Here is a 17598-nt window from a genome sequence, read left to right on the forward strand (position 1 = left end):
CTAGTCTCTTTTCCAACATAGGGTGTCCACTCCCTAGTTTATTTTATTTTAGACATAGGGTTCCCATTCCCTAGTCGTTTTTTCCAACATAGGGTCTCCACTCCCTAGTTGATTTTATTTTAGACATAGGGTCTCCACTCCCTAGTCTCCTTTCCAACATAGGGTCTCAACTCCCTAGATGATGTTATTTTAGACATAGGTTATCCACTCCCTAGTTTCTTTTCCAACATAGGGTCTCAACTCCCTAGCTGATGTTATTTTAGACATAGGGTTTCCACTCCATAGTCGCTTTTCGAACATAGGGTCTCCACTCCATAGTCTCATTTCCAACATAGGGTCGTCACTCCCTAGTCCCTTTTCCAACATAGAGTCTCCACTCCCTAGTTGATGTTATTTTAGACACAGGGTCTCCACTCCATAGTCTTCTTTCCAACATAGGGTCTCCACTCTCTAGTTGATTTTATTTTAGATATAGGGTCTTCACTCCCTAGTCTCTTTTCCAACATAGGATCTCCATTCCCTAGTTAATATATTTTAGACATAGGGTCTCCACTCCCTAGTTTCTTTTCCAACATAATGTCTCCACTCCCTAGTTAATGTTATTTTAGACATAGGGTATACACTCCCTAGTCTCCTTTCCAACATAGGATCTCCTCTCCCTAGTTGATGTTATTTTAGATATAGTATCTCCACTCCCTAGTCTCATTTCCATCATAGGGTCTCCATTCCCTAGTTGATAATATTTTAGACATAGGGTCTCCACTCCCTGGTCTCTTATCCAACATAGAGTCTCCACTTTCTAGTTGATTTTATTTTTAGACATAGAGTCTCCACTCCCTAGTCTCTTTTCCAACATAGGGTCTCCACTCCCTAGTTTATTTTATTTTTGACATAGGGTCCCCATTCCCTTGTCGTTTTTTCCAACATAGGGTCTCCACTCCCTAGTTGATTTTATTTTAGACATTGGGTCTCCACTCCCTAGTCTCATTTCCAACATAGGGTCTCAACTCCCTAGATGATGTTATTTTAGATAGGTTATCCACTCCCTAGTTTTTTTTCCAACATAGGGTCTCAACTCCCTAGCTGATGTTATTTTAGACATAGGGTTTCCACTCCCTTGTCGCTTTTCCAATATAGGGTCTCCACTCCCTAGTTGATGTTATTTTAGACATAGGGTCTCCACTCCCTAGTCTCATTTCCAACATAGGGTCGTCACTCCCTAGTCCCTTTTCCAACATAGGGTCTCCACTCCCTAGTTGATGTTATTTTAGACATAGGGTCTCCACTCCATAGTCTTCTTTCCAACATAGGGTCTCCACTCTCTAGTTGATTTTATTTTAGACATAGGGTCTTCACTCCCTAGTCTTTTTTCCAACATAGGATCTCCATTCCCTAGTTAATATATTTTAGACATAGGGTCTCCACTCCCTAGTTTCTTTTCCAACATAGTGTCTCCACTCTCTAGTTAATTTTATTTTAGACATATGGTCTCCACTCCCTAGTCGTTTTTTCAATATAGGATCTCCAATCCCTAGTTGATGTTATTTTATATATAGGGTCTCCACTCCTTAGTCTCTTTTCTAACATAGGGTCTCCACTCCCTAGTTGATTTTATTTTAGACATAGGTTCTCCACTCCTTAGTCTCCTTTCCAACATAGGGTCTCAACTCCCTAGTTGATGTTATTTTAGACATAGGGTATCCACCCCCTAGTCTCCTTTCCAACATACGGTCTTCACTCCCTAGTTGATATTATTTTAGACATAGGGTCTCCACTCCCTAGTCTCCTTTCAAACATAGGGTCTCCACTCCCTAATTAATGTTATTTTAGACATAGGGTCTCCACTCCCCGGTCTCCTTTCCAACATAGGATCTCCACTCCCTAATTGTTGTTATTTTAGACATAGGGTGCCCACTCCTTGGTCTCCTTTCCAACATAGGGTCTTCACTCCCTAGTTGATTTTATTTTAGATATAGGGCTTCTCTCCCTAGTCGTCTTTTCCAACATAGGGTCTCCACTCCCTCGTTGATTTTGTTTTTGACATAGCGTCTCCACTCCCTAGTCTTCTTTTCCAATATAGGGTCCTCACTCCCAAGTTAGTTTTATTTTAGACATAGCGTCTCCACTCCCTAATCTTCTTTTCCAACATAAGGTCTTCACTCCATAGTTGATGTTATTTTAGACATAGGGTCTCCACTCCTTATTATCCTTTCCAACATAGGGTATCCACTTCCTAGTTGATTTGATCTTAAATGCAGGGTACATCACTCCCTGATATCTTTGCCAATATAGGGTATCCCATTCCCTGGCCATATTTTCCCAACATAAGGTACACCAATCCTTATTTGAGACATCTTTTTGACAAGAAAGGAACATCATCCAAGAAAAAAAAAATAGCATGACTTTTTCGGGGTACACAATTATTCACGAAATTTTTCTAGTGCAAACTGGGGTAGAAAAATTTTGTTCGTTTGTTTGTTTTGGTGTCTGAGTAGGTTTTACCTCGAGGCACAGAGTTCGAGATGACCAAAAGAAGAAGTCTCAATTCAGAATAAATGAAAAGAAAAAATAAGTGAATCCAAAATGAAAAAGCAGTTGAAAAGATGTGGAATGCTCAAGACATGACTGAAGCCACGAGCACTGGAGTCTCGTTTTGATTAGAAGAAGCTATTGAACAATGAACTAGAACCTATAACTAGCGAGCATCAAGGTTTAGTTCAGAGTCTGCATGAAGAACCAGTCAAGACTCAAGATCAAGTTTCAGAAGACTCATAGATAGGAATCTTGTAACTCATAATTGATAGGCTTGTTTAGTTTCTTTTTTATTTTGATATAATAGCAGGACAACGGATCAGAGCCTCGACGGAACCTCACCCGACTCCTCAACTCATCATTCCACCATTTTTCTTGAACTACACGCGACTTGATTCCATTATAACCCGGGATATGTAGGATGTCCAAAATCAGGACTCGGTTGCACCCTATCTTTTATTTATTTTCCTTTTGAATAATGGTTTGGTCAAAAATTAGTCACATGGCTCACCTAGTATTTGCATGAAAACTCTTCATGTTTCCAAGCAAAGAGGGGCAGCGGTGAGCACCTAATTTTTGACTATATTTGAATTTTTATCACCTTCTACTATGTAAACATTATCAGAAATTTAATATATATTGTTTTAGCTTTGTTACACTTTTTTTATATAAGGTAAAAATTAATAATAAATTAAAAGATCAATTATTACTATTACTATTATTTTTATTTTTATCTTTATTTTAAAATACAATAAATTAAAAACCAAAAAAAATTAAATATTTATGTTTAAATTTTCAGATTTGAATAAAACAAATAGGAAAAGTAGAAGTATGGAATTAAAAATTAAAAGTAAAAGTAGGTGAAAATTATTTAATAAAAAGTAAAAGAAAGTAGAAAATTAAAAACATAAAAGTAAAATAATGTGGAAATTTTAAAAATGAAAAGTAAAAGAAAGTTGGAATTAAAAAATAAAAGTAAAGGTAGCTGAAATTTTTTTTAAAAAAAATTAAAAGAGAGTGAAAATTAAAAAAAAAAGTAAAATAAGTGGAAAATAAAAAAAGAAAGTAAAAAAAAGTGGGAATTTAAATATAATAAAATTAAAAAGTGAGAAATTAAAAAATAAAAGTAAAGGAAAGTGGGGAATTATTTTTTTTAAAAGAAGAAAAATGGGAAGTGGAAATTCTTTTTAATTAAAAAATAATAATATAATAAATAAAAAATCTGAAAAAATCCGACATTTTTTCTATAAATAGAAAAGAAATGTGAGGAAAAAGAAAGAGGGGAGAAAAAAGGAAAAAAGAGAGGGGAGGGATTTGGAGAGAAATGTTTTTGCTTCTTCCACGCTAAGAAAAATTCTATTCGTGTCATTCTTTCTCCGTCTTTTTTTTGAAAATAACAGCAGTTTTACCACCCCAAGGCCACTAGCCCTTGACCACTTTTGATCCATCATTAACCCCTCCCCCCCCCCCCCCCAAAAGCTCCAAAAATAGCCACTAAATTGTCGGTTTTGCAAGGTCGATTGAGGTTGCAAGTTGAGATTTTCCGCGGTCCGAAGGGTCCAGTTTAGAGCTATCCGATCATAAAGTGGTTGTAATTTTAATCCACAATCATCAATACAAAGGTTCACTTCTCTTTCTATTTTATTTTTTTCATTAATATTCTGGGTCACTTTGTTTTAATTTAACTTTGAGTATGATATGGTCGAGTTTGCATCTGAGTGTGCTAAGATTAATTTATTCTCATGTTGAGTATTTGCTAAGATTAATTTATTGTCCTTTTTGGTAGTTCATATGGTTAATCTTATTGATGAATATGTATTAATTTGTTACTTTTTTTGTTTATTCAATGAAGTAATGGCTTTCCATTTTAGCATGCTTTAGTTTCATTTTGATCTCCTATTTTAGTGACTAAATTGGTTATGTCCGTATGTATCTATTCCTACCATAAATTTAGTCTAGTTTCAAACATTGGTTAGCAGTAAAATTATAAGAGATTAGGTTGGGCCATGATTGGTATAAGACTTTAATTGGACTTCCCCGGCGTATTTATGGGATAATTATTGCCCAGGACCAAAAATAAATAAACATTCACAAGCTAGCCAACTTTTCCATAATTAATTTACTTCATTTCCTCCACAACAATATCCATACCTCATGACCTTACAATAATCTCAAAATTAGTAATTGAATAATATTCGAACATCGTAGCTTGCTTTAGGGGTGATTAATAATAAATCATCGTAACTATGGGTATGGTTCCCGTGGCATAATCATGATACGTAAAACCCAATTCAAGTGCGCATTTCACGCGACTTGACCATAACTTTAAATAATAATAAAATAAACATATTGTAAATCGCGGGTGCGTTTCACGTGGCACGATTTGCAATGTGTACCAAAACGACAAGTGTACGACATCGTAGCTTGTTCAAATAAATTCCATGTAACGACCCGGTCGGTCGTTTTGAGTGTATTAGCCCCGATCCCCTATTTACTATTTTCTCCGTATCTATTTCTGCTTATGTGACTTACCGGGAGGTCTTGTTTTTGCTTTCGGAGTGATTTGGGACATTTAGTCCCTAAAATAGAAGCTTAAGTCTTAGGATTTTGACCGTAGTCGGAAGTGTGTGAAGACGACTCCGAAATGGAGTTTCGTCGGTTCCGTTAGCTCCGTTGGGTATTTTGGACTTAGGAGCGTGTCCGGACTATGAATTTGAGGTCTGTAGCTAATTAAGGCTTAAAATGGTGAAAGTTAAATTTTTGAGAAGTTTGACCGGGGGTTGAATTTTTGATATCGGGGTCGGATTTTGATTCCAGAAGTTGGAGTAGGTCTGTAACGTTGAATATCACTTGTGTGCAAAATTTGAGGTCAATCGGACGTGATTTGGTAGGATTCGACATCGTTTGTAGAATTTGGAAATTTTGAAGAACATTAAATTTGGATTGGAGGGTGATTCGTGTTTTTTATGTTATTTGAGGTGGTTTGAGGAATCAACTAAGTTCATATAGTCTTTTGGGACTTGATGGTATGTTTGGTTGAGGTCCCGGGGGCCTCGGGTGAGTTTCGGGTGGTTAACGGATTATTTTTGGACTTTGGTTGATGGCTTATATCTGCTGGTGTATATTTTCTAGTTTCCTCTTACGTGTTCGTGAAGGGTTAATGTGATCCGGGAAGATATCGCGAAGAAGAGGACGTGAATGCGAAGGTGTGGTCTGCGTGTGCATCACGAACGCATGAGTAGTGTCGCGTTCGCAAAGAGAAGTGAGGCAGCTGGGGACCCCAGGTCTTTGGTCTACGCATTCGTGAGGTATGGGCCGCATTCGTGATGGGTTGAGCTTGTAAAGCTTCGCGTTCACGAAGTGTAAATTGGGAGGCAGTCTGAGTTGGCCTACGCGAACGCGAGAGGACAGTCGGGTTCGCAAAGAAGGAAATCTGGGCAGGCAGTATTAATTTAAAAAATGAGGGTTTGAACCCATTTTGCATATTTTGACCTAGAGAACACGGAATTGGGAGATTATTGAAGGGATTTTTGTGGATTTGATTGGGATTCGAGGCGTTTAGAGATTGATTTGAAGGGCAAGGGCATTGCGGAGTAGGATTTTGCATGGTTTGAGGTAAGTAACAGTTTTAAAACTGGTGCTGAGGGTATGAAATCCCGAATTTTTGGTATGATGTGACTATTTTGGAGGTGACGCACATGCCAGGTGACGGGTGCGTGGGCGTGCACTGTGGGGGATTTTGGCTTGGTCTGTCCCATGCGATTGTAAAGTCGAATAGCCTATTGTTAATTACATGTTCTCCTTGTGTTATAGAAATTTGATTGCAATCATGTTAGAAATCATGCTTAGTCTATGTGGTGATACTGTTGGGACCTACAGAGGTCGAGTACTTGTTGAAGTATTTGCTAATTGTTGTTTTGTACTCATTCATGGTTTTACTTGCGTATCATATCTCAATCTCTTCTTGATTCTTGTTGATATACTATGTTATTTTTATTTGGGCTGATCTTTATGATTTTTGAGAGCCCGAGAGACTAGAGAAGTTGGTGACTAAGTTAGGTCCTGAGTGCCGAGCTGTGAGCTATATGTATGTATATGGATTGGGTTGCACGCCGAAACGAGCCTTAGGGTTGTATATATGGATCGGGTTGCACGCCGAAACAAACCTTCGGGCTGTATATATATATATATATATATATATATATATGGATCGGGTTGTACGCCATAACGAGCCTTATGGCTATTTATATGGGATCGGGCTGCATGCCGCAGCGATATAGCGCTTGGGCTGAAGGAGCCCCTTCGGAGTCTGCACACCCCCAGTGAGTGTAGGTACCTATTGAGTGTGAGTACTGAGGGCTGAGAGCCGAGTGATTTAGTTGTTGTGACGAGTTGAGTGACTGTTGCCCTAAGAGGCTGTACTTGCTTTTTCATTTGTTGATGCACTTAGTTGCTATCCATCATTGTCGTGAAATTTCTGAAAGATTCTATATCCAGATTTACCTACACTTTAACTGTATAAAACTGATTTGATTTGAACTGTCGGATTTGAAAGCATATATATTCTTTACTGGAATTATTGAAAATGAACTATATTTGTATAGCTCGTTACTACCTTCTCAGTTCTTTATTTATTTCTGTTACTTGCTGAGTTGGTTGTAATCATGCTACACCATGCACTTCATGTGCAGATCCAGGTGTGTTTGATCACGGAGATCGTTGAGTTCATGCGCGATCGAGTATCGGAGACTACGAGGTAGCTGCCAGCGTCCGCAAACCTTGTCTCTCCTTCTATGTTTTCTTTATTTTTTGTATTGATACTTAGACACTGTTTGTATTAGACCGGTTATCTAGATGCTCATGATTCAGTGACACCCCGATGTCGGGCTATTTTTTCGCACTTATTCTTTGAGTTTTACCCCATTTTTTTTGAAAGACTCCGGTTATTTTTAAATGTATTAATTCATTTCTGTTAAAAGTTAAAAGTGTTTTGGAGATGTCGGCTTGCCTAGTATCACGATAGGCGCCATCACGACGGGTTAGGTTTTGGGTCGTGAAAAGTTGGTATCAGAGCCTATGTTACATAGGTCTCACGAGTCATGAGCATGTTTAGTAGAGTCTTGCAGATTGGTACAGAGACGTTTGTACTTATCTTTGAGATGCTGCCGAACCCTTAGGAAACACTTCATATTCTTGAATTCTTGTCGTGCGAATCTGTTGATTCTGGTGACTAAACATATGTTGTTTTATTCTCTCATAGATGGTGAGGACTCGTACTATGGGGAAAGACGGGCAGCCACGAGTACCTCCAGCCAAGGCCGCGAGAGGCTGAGGTCGCGGTAGAGGCCACAGTAGGGGCAGAGGTGTATCCCGCACAGCAGCTGGGGCAGTACCTGCAGACCCACCAGTTGCCCCACTTCAGGAGCAGGCACCAGTTGTGGATGATCCTGTGGGACCAGCTTAGGCACCACCTGTGCCTATTGTGATTCAAAGCCTTCAGGAGGCCTTAGCTCAGATTCTTACCGCGTGTACCAGTCTTGCTCAGGCGATCTCTGTTCCGGTCGCAGCAGCTACTTCTTAGGCCGGGGGAGGCGCTCAGACTCCCGTCGCCCGCACACCAGAGCAGGTGGTACAGGGATTCCAGACACTGGGGGCACCACCAGTCCATCCGGTTGCTGCTGCTCAGGATTATATGGTTCCTGCTATGCCTGAGGATGAGCAGCGTAGATTGAAGAGGTTTGAGAGGCTCCAGCCTCCATCTTTCAGTGGTGCAGAAGGAGATGATGCATATGGTTTCTTAGATAGGTTTCAGAGGATACTCCGTACGGCAGGTATTCTGGAGACCAGTAGGGTCTCGTTCACTACTTTTCAGTTCTCTTGGGCTGCCTTCAGTTGGTGGGAGGCTTACAAGAGGCGTAGGCCGGTCGATGCAACACCCCTTATATGGCAACAGTTCTCCGTTCTTTTCCTGGAGAAGTTCGTGTCTCAGTCCCGCAGAGAGGAGCTGCGCAGGCAGTTCGAGCAGCTTTGTCAGGGTGATATGTCCATGACGCAGTATGAGATGAGATTTTCTAAGTTAGCCTGTCATGCTATCTAGTTGGTTCCCATAGACAGAGAGACTGAGAGAGGATCAAGAGTTCGTAGATATCCTCACTTTTCAGCCGCGATTGCTTATGGCTAGAGAGAGAGAGTGGCTAGTGCTACTTTTGAGGAGGTTGTCGACATTGCTCGTTAGATTGAGATGGTTCGCAGCCAGGAGAGGGTTGAGAGAGAGTCCAAGAGGCCTCGTGGACAGGGTGGATTTAGCGGTGTTCCTTTTGGGGGCAGTTCCACCACGGTCGGGGTCATCCTTTCAGACATGCTCAGACAGCTCGCCCAGTTCACCGTAGTGCATCATCTAGCCATGGTTCACACAGTTATCAGCAGGGCAATTCATCTCTCAGTGCCCTCCCAACTCAGAATTTGTCCCGTGCTCTATCGGGTCAGGGCTCATCTATGTCAGGTCCTTCTAACTGTTATACCGGTGCTCGGGGCTCCCTTCAGTCCCCAGCACCAACACCGGGGAGTTGCTATAAGTGTGGAGAGTTTGGCCACATCAGTTGATATTTTTCCTGCCTTCCGGGAGGTCCGGTTCAGCAGAGGAGCCAGTCTATGGATTCAGCACCAGTTTCTTCACCACCCGCCCAGCCAGCTCGGGGTGGAGCCCAATCAGCTAGGGGTCGCCCGAGAGGGGGAGGCCGATCAGGGGGCGGCCAGGCCCGTTTCTATGCTCTTCCTGCCATACCAGATGCCATTGCTTCGGATGCTGTGATTACAGGTATTACCTCAGTTTACATAGAGATGCATCGGTATTATTTGAAAATGATTCCACTTATTCATATGTGTCCTCATATTTCGTTCATTATCTGGATATGCCCCGTGAGTCTCTAGTTTCATTTATTCATGTATCCACTCCAGTGGGCGATACTACTATTGTGGACTGTGTATATCGGTCATGTGTGGTGACTATTAGGAGTCTGGAGACCAGAGTAGATCTATTGTTGCTTAGTATGGTCGATTTTGACATGATTTTGGGTATGGATTGGCTGTCACCATGTCAAGTTGTTCTAGATTGTCACGCTAAGACCATGACATTGGCGATGCCGGGGTTGACAATGGTTGAGTGAAGCGGCTCTATAGACTATGTTCCCAGTAGAGTGATTTCATACTTGAAAGCTCAACGGATGGTTGAGAAAGGTTGTCTATCTTATCTGGCCTTTGTGAGGGATGTTAGTGCAGAGGCCCCTGCTATTGATTCTGCTCCGGTGGTATGAGATTTCCCAGATGTGTTTCCTGCAGACCTGTCGGGCATGCCGCCCGACAAGGATATTGATTTCAGTATTGATTTGGTGTCGTGTACTCAGCCTATTTCTATTCCACCGTACCGTATGGCACCGGCTGAGTTGAAGGAGTTGAAGGAGCAGCTTCAGGAACTCCTTGATAAGGGGTTTATTCGGCCTAGCGTGTCACCTTGGGGTGCATCAGTTCTATTTGTGAAGAAGAAGGATAGTACTATGAGAATGTGCATTGATTACAGTAAGTTGAACAAGGTCACAATCAAGAACAAGTATCCTTTGTCGCGTATTGATGATTTGTTTGACCAGCTTCAGGGAGCAATGGTGTTCTCCAAGATTGATTTGAGGTCATGGTATCACCAGCTAAAGATTCGGGACTCAGGTATTCTTAAGACAGCTTTCAGGACCCTATATGGCCATTATGAGTTCCTTATGATGTCTTTTGGCTGACCAACGCCCATCAGCATTCATGCATTTGATGAACAATGTGTTTCAGCCTTATCTCGACTCGTTCGTTATTGTATTCATTGATGACATCCTGGTGTACTCTCGTATCCAGAAGGAGCATGCTCAGTATCTGAGGATTGTGTTACAGTGATTGAGGGAGGAGAAATTTTATGCAAATTCTCCAAGTGTGAGTTTTGGCCCAGTTCAGTGGCGTTCTTGGGGCACATGGTGTCTAGTGAGGGTATTCAGGTGGATCTGAAGAAGATAGAGGCGGTGCAGAGTTGGCTTAGACCGTCCTCAGCCACTGAGATTCAGAGCTTTCTTGGGTTGGCGGGCTATTACCGTTGTTTTGTGGAGGGTTTCTCATCTATTGCATCGCCCTTGACTAAATTAACCCAAAAGGGTGCTCCTTTTAGGTGGTTGGAGGAGTGCAAGGAGAGCTTTCAGAAGCTCAAGACTGCTTTAACCACGGCTCCAGTTCTAGTCCTACCATCAGTTTCTGGTTCTTACACAGTGTATTATGATGCCTCGCAGATCGGCATTTAGTGTGTTATAATGCAGGAGTTCATCCAGTATTCCATGTTTCTATGCTCCGAAAGTATCACGGAGATCCGTCTCACGTATTGGATTTCAGATCAGTCCAATTGTAAAAGGATTTATCTTATGTTAAGGAGCCGGTGGCGATTGTAGATAGGCAGGTTCGAAAGCTGAGGTCGAAGAATATTATTGCTGTGAAAGTTCAGTGGAGGGGTCAGCCGGTCGAGGAGGCAACTTGGGAGACCGAGCATGATATGCGCAGCAGTTACCCTCATCTTTTCATTACTTCAGGTATGTCTCTATGCTCGTTCGAGGACGAACGATTATTTTAAGAGGGGGAGATGTAACGGCCCGGCCGATCATTTTGAGTGTATTACCCAGATCCCCTATTTATTGTTTTCCCTGTATCTGTTTCTGCTTATGTGACTTGCCGGGAGGTCTTGTTTTTGGTTTCGGAGTGATTTGGGATACTTAGTCCCTAAAACAGAAGCTTAAGTCTTAGGATTATGAACGTAGTCAGAAGTGTGTGAACACGACTCCGAAATGGAGTTTCGTCGGTTCTGTTAGCTCCGTTGGGTGAATTTGGACTTAGGAGCATGTCCGGACTGTGAATTTGAGGTCTGTAGCTAATTAAGGCTTGAAATGGCGAAAGTCGAATTTTTTGGAAGTTTGACCGGGGATTGACTTTTTTGATATTGGGGTCGGATTCCGATTCCGGAAGTTGGAGTAGGTCTGTAATGTTTAATATGACTTATGTGCAAAATTTGAGGTCAATCGGACATGGTTTGGTATGATTCGGTGTCGTTTGTACAATTTGGAAATTTCGAAGTTCATTAAGTTTGGATTGGAGGGTGATTCGTGTTTTTGATGTTATTTGAGGTGGTTTGAGGATTCGACTAAGTTTGTATAGTGTTTTGGGACTTGATGATATATTTGGTTGAGGTCCCGAGGGCCCCCTCGGGTGAGTGTCGGGTGATTAACGGATCATTTATGGACTTTTGTTGATGGTTGATATCTGCTGGTGTATATTTTCTGGTTTCCTCTTACGCGTTCGCGAGAGAAGCCTCGCGTTCGTGAAGGGTTAATGTGAGCCGGGAAGATTTTGTCCTTCGCGTTCGCGAAAAAGAAGACGCGAACGCGAAGGTGTGGTTTGCGTGTGCATCGCAAATGCGTGAGTGGTATCGCGTTCGCAAAGAGAAGTGAGGCAGCTGGGGAACCCAGGTCTTTGGTCTACGCTTTCGTGAGGTATGGGCCGCGTTCGCGATGGGTGGAGCTTGTAAAAATTTGCTTTCGCGAAGCATTGATCGCGTTCGCGAAGAGAAAACTGGGACGCAGTTTGAGTTGGCCTACGAAAACGCGAGAGGACGGTCGCGTTCTCGAAGAAGGAAATCTGGGCAGGCAGTATTAATTTCAAAAACGAGGGTTTGAACCCATTTTGCATATTTTTGAGCTAGAGAACACAGAATTGGGCGATTCTTTAAGGGATTTTTGTGGAGTTGATTGGGATTCGGGGCATTTGGAGATTGATTCGAGGGGCAAGGGCATTGCGGAGCAGGATTTTGCGCGGTTTGAGGTAAGTAACAGTTTTAAATCTGGTCCTGAGGGTATGAAACCTCGAATTTTTGGTATGATGTGACTATTTTGGAGGTGACGCACATGCTAAGTGACGGGCGCGTAGGCGTGCACCATGGGGGATTGTGACATGGTCTGTCCCGTGCGATTGTAAAGTCGAATAGCCTATTGTTAATTACCTATTCTCCCTGTGTTATAGAAATTTGACTGCAATCAAGTTAGAAATCATGCTTAGGCTATGTGGTGGTACTGTTGGGACCCGCAGAGGGCGAGTACTTGTTGAAGTATTTGCTAATTGCTATCTTGTACCCAGTCATGGTTTTACTTGTGTATCATATCTCAGTCTCTTCTTAATTCTTATTAATACACTATGTTATTTTTGTTTGAGCTGATCTTTATGATTTCTGAGAGCCCAAGAGACTAGAGAGGTTGGTGACTGAGTTAGGGCCTGAGTGCCGAGCTGTGAGCTATATATATGGATCGGGTTGCACGCTGCAACGAGCCTTAGGGCTGTATATATGGATTGGGTTGCACCCCGCAACGAGCCTCCGGGCTGTATATATATATGGATCAGGTTTCACGCCGCAACGATCCTTATGGCTATTTATATGGGATCGGGATGCACGCCGCAACAATATAGCGATTGGGCTGAAAGTGCCCCTCCGGAGTCTGCACACCCCCAGTGAGTCCAGGTACCCATTGAGTGTGAGTACTGAGGGGCTGAGAGCCGAGTGATTTAGCTGTTGTGACGAGTTGAGTGACTGTTGCCCTGAGAGGCTGTACTTGCTTTTTCATTTGTTGATGCACTTACCTGCTATCCGTCATTGTCGTGAAATTTCTGAAAGATTCTATATCCGGATTTACCTATAGTTTAACTGTATAAAACTGATTTGATTTGAACTGCCTGATTTGAAAGCATGTCTATTCTTTGCTGGAATTATTAAAAATGAACTATATTTGTATAGCTCGCCACTACCTTCTCAGTTCCTTATTTATTTCTGTTACTTGCTGAGTTGGTTGTACTCGCTACACCCTGCATTTCATGTGCAGATCCAGGTGTGTTTGATCACGGAGGTCGTTGAGTTCGTGCGCGATCAGAGACTACGAGGTAGCTACCGGCGTCCGCAGACCTTGTCTCTCCTTCACGGCTCCCTCCCTCCAAGAACTCCCCACCTTTCTCTTGGGGTGACTCGAACTCACAACCTCTTGGTTGGAAGTGGAGGGTGCTCACCACTAGAGCAGCCCCCCTAGAACTCCCCGTTTTTATGAAAGACTCCGGTTATTTTTAAATGTATTAATTCATTTATGTTAAATCTTGAAAGTGTTTTGTAGATGTCGGCTTGCCTAGTATCACGATAGGCGCCATCACCACGGGTTAGGTTTTGGGTCGTGACATTCCATAAATACTAAAAGCGGTTAAGCAAATAATTAAAAGTGGTCAAAAGGTAAAATGCACAATAGGTTTAAAACATATAATAAGTCAGATAATTAGGCCAAGTATTAATTGTTAAGCGACCGTGCTAAAATCACGGAACTCGGGAGTGCCTCACACCTTCTACCGGGTTAACAGAATTCCTTACCCGGTCTTCTATTTTCGTGGACCATAAATAGAGTCAATCTCCTCGATTTGGGATTTTAAAATAAACTGGTGACTTGGGACACCATAATAATTATCCCAAGTGGCGACTCTGATTAAATAAATAATCTCATTTCGAATAATGTCACTTAAATTTGAAAAACTCCCCTACCCCTTATCCCCTGGGGAAAAGGAGGTGTGACAGCTCGGGCGACTCTGCTGGGGATACGAACCAAATCAAATGAAATTTTTAAGAAAACTTTAAAACTTCTATTTTTACAAACCGAATGTCCAAATCACGTCAAATCAACTCTGTTTCTCACCAAATTCGACAGACAAGTCATAAATGACATAACGGGCCTATGAAAATTTTCAGAACTCGAATCTGACCTCGATATCAATAAAAGTCAATTTGTGGTCAAACTTTAAAATCTTTAAGCCTTTAGGCTTGTAGTTTTTGCCAACTGGCGATATTTCAAGTTAGGTTCCTCCAAATTAAATTCTGGGCATACGCCCAAGTCCCAAATTATGATACGGACCTACTGGATCTATCAAAACACTGATCCAAGTCCGTTTGCTCAAAATATTGACCAAAGTCAACTCAGTTGAGTTATAAGGCTCTTATTCATATTTTAATCAATTTTTCATATAAAACCTTTCTGGACAATTATACGGACTGCGCATGCAAGTCGAGGAATAATGAATAGTGCTTTTCAAGGTCTTAGAACACAAAAAAATTTATTAAATTTAAAGATGACCTTTTGGGTCATCACATTCAATGAAGTAATGGCTTTCCATTTTAGCATGCTTTAGTTTCATTTTGATCTCCTATCTTAGTGACTAAATTGGTTTTGTCTGTATCTATCTAATCCTACCATAAATTTAGTCTAATTTTAAATATTGGTTAGCAATAAAATTATAAGAGATTAGGTTGGGCCATGATTGGGGTAAGACTTTAATTGGACTTCCCTGGCGTATTTATCGGCTAATTGTTGCCCAGGACCAAAAACAAATAAGCATTCACAAGCTAACTAACTTTTCCATAATTAATGTACTTCATTTTCTCCACAACAATATCCACATCTCATGACCTTATAATAATCTCAAAATTAGTAACTGAATAATATTTGAATATCGTAGCTTGCTTTAGGCGCGATTAATAATAAATCATCGTGACTATGGGTATGGTTCCCGTGGTATAGTCATGATATGTAAACCCCAATTCAAGTGCGTGTTTTACGTGACTTGACCATAACTTCAAATAATAATAAAATAAGCATGTTATAAATCGTGGGTGCGTTTCACATGGCGCGGTTTGCAATGTGTATCAAAACGACAAGTGTACGACATCGTAGCTTGTTCAAATAAATTCCATAAATACTAAAAGCGGTTAAGCAAATAGTTAAAAGTGGTCAAAAGGTAAAATGCACAATAGGTTTAAAACATGTAATAAGTCAGATAATTAGGCCAAGTGTTAATTGTTAAGCAACCGTGCTAAAACCACAGAACTCGTGAGTGCCTCACACCTTCTCTCAGGTTAACATAATTCCTTACCCGGTCTTCTGTGTTTGCGGATCATAAATAGAGTCAATCTCCTCGATTTGGGATTTTAAAATAAACCGGTGACTTGGGACACCATAATAATTATCCCAAGTGGCGACTCTGATTAAATAAATAATCCCATTTCGAATAATGTCACTTAAATTGGAAAAACTCCCCTACCCCTATCCCCCGGGAAAAAAGTGTGACATCCCTGTTTTACTTATGATATCTATTTAAATTTAGGTGAGGCCTTCAACCGATTATGTATATGTAGTAATGGATGCTGAACAAAGGTGGAACATAGTCTACATGCAAAAAAAAGGAATGCTCATGCAAACTATTTCAAGTGGATGAGATTCCTTGTCCACATGCTATGGCAGAATTAGACTACACACACATAGAAGCACCCAAATATTGTTCTGCCTATTACACCAAGGAACTGTAACGATCCGACTTGTCGTTTTGAGTAATTACTCTCCTATATAATATTTGAAGTCATGAATAGCTTCATATGATGTATTATGACGTGTGTGAATTGTCGATTTTGATTTTCAGGTGTTTCAGGATTGGTTCGGAAGAATGAATTTCGTGTTGGAAGCTTAAATAAAAAGGGTTGATCGGAGTTTGACTTTTGTGTAAATGACTCTGAAATGAAGTTTTGATGGTTTTAATAGCTCCGTATGGTAATTTTGGACTTAGGATTGTGTCCGGATAATTATTTGAAAGTCCGTAGTTAAATTATGCTTGAAATGGCAAAAATAGGAAAATTGAAAGTTGGAAGTTTGACCGGGGAGTTGACCTTTTGATATCGGGGTCATAATTCAATTCTGAAAATTTGGAATAGGTCTGTTATGTCATTTATTACTTGTGTGCAAACATTTGAGGTCAATCGGACTTGATTTGATAGATTTCATCATAGAATGTAGAATGTTCCGACGTCGTTTCTTCAAGCATAAGTGGTATCACATTAAGCAAATGAGCTCCAAATTCGGTTTTGATTGATGCATTAGATCCGTATCAAAATTACGGAGCCACAGCAAAAAGAATCGTCGAATTCGGATATCGTATGAGAGAGTTATGCCCAATTCCGTGTCGGAAAAGATTTCTCGTCGCCGCGAGCGCCCAAGGTAGCGTGGGGCGCTAGCCCTGGCGCTGGGAATTATTGGGATTCTGGAAAGTGTGCCACAAGCAGTGCCTCACGCTACCTGTGGCGCTCGAAAACACCAGAGGCTCTATAAACGGGGTTTTTGGCCATATTTGTCAAAAAAAGAGTTGGGGAGCTCGGTTTAGGCGATATTTGGGCAATTTTAACGGGTAAACATTGGGGTAAGTGTTATTTATCCTATATTGATTATATTTCATGATTCCATATTCATTTACATCATGAATCCGTGAATTTATGGAAGAAAAATCATATTTTTATAAAATCTTCCAAAAATGTAAAATGAATATTTGAAGGTCAATCCGATGTCGGAATTCGATAATTTTTGTATGATTGAACTCATATCAGAATGGGTGTTTGAGTTTCGTGAATTGTTTTTTGGAATTTGAGATGTCGGTCCCACTATTGAATTTTGAATTAATTTCGGATTTTTATTGTGAAATTTAGCATTTTCATATGGAATTGATTCTTATACCTCGTGTTGATTTTATCGAATTATTTTGACTAAGATTCGAGGAGTTCGGAGGCCGAATCACGAGGAAAAGGTTAATTAAAATAAAGAAATTTCTTGAATTAATGTGAGTAACTCTTCTAATCTTAGAGCTGAGGGTATGAACCCCAATTATACATGATATGTGTTTGATGTTGAGGTGACGGGCGTGTGGGCGTTTGAACTGTGACCTGTTATTCCTGTGGTACTGTGTAGTTACCTGAATTTATCTATAATCATGAAATCTCTACGTACTAGAGTTATCGAGTTGTGACTCATGTCAGAAATAATGCTTAGGCAAATGTTGGTATTATTGGGACCCATGGAGGTCATTTCTACTGTCGATTTATTTGTTTAAATTGTAAATTCATACTCACTCATGTTCATTAATTTCATATCATCTCTC

The 17598-nt window shown here is 40.9% G+C and overlaps 1 protein-coding gene across 1 annotated transcript; it reads left to right on the plus strand.

Annotated features, from left to right (window-relative positions):
- The first annotated feature begins 8224 nt into the window (after nucleotides 1-8224).
- Nucleotides 8225-8629, plus strand: LOC138902083 (uncharacterized). Its single transcript, XM_070189894.1, has one exon. The coding sequence runs from the start codon at nucleotides 8225-8227 to the stop codon at nucleotides 8627-8629; it is 405 nt and encodes a 134-aa protein (XP_070045995.1).
- Nucleotides 8630-17598: the final 8969 nt, after the last annotated feature.

Source organism: Nicotiana tomentosiformis, chromosome 11 (assembly GCF_000390325.3).
Source record: "Nicotiana tomentosiformis chromosome 11, ASM39032v3, whole genome shotgun sequence".
NCBI lineage: Eukaryota > Viridiplantae > Streptophyta > Magnoliopsida > Solanales > Solanaceae > Nicotiana > Nicotiana tomentosiformis.

What these genes read in the sequence shown, in the direction of transcription:
- LOC138902083 (XM_070189894.1), top strand. Translation starts at nt 8,225, where the DNA reads ATGGTTCCTGCTATGCCTGAGGATGAGCAGCGTAGATTGAAGAGGTTT.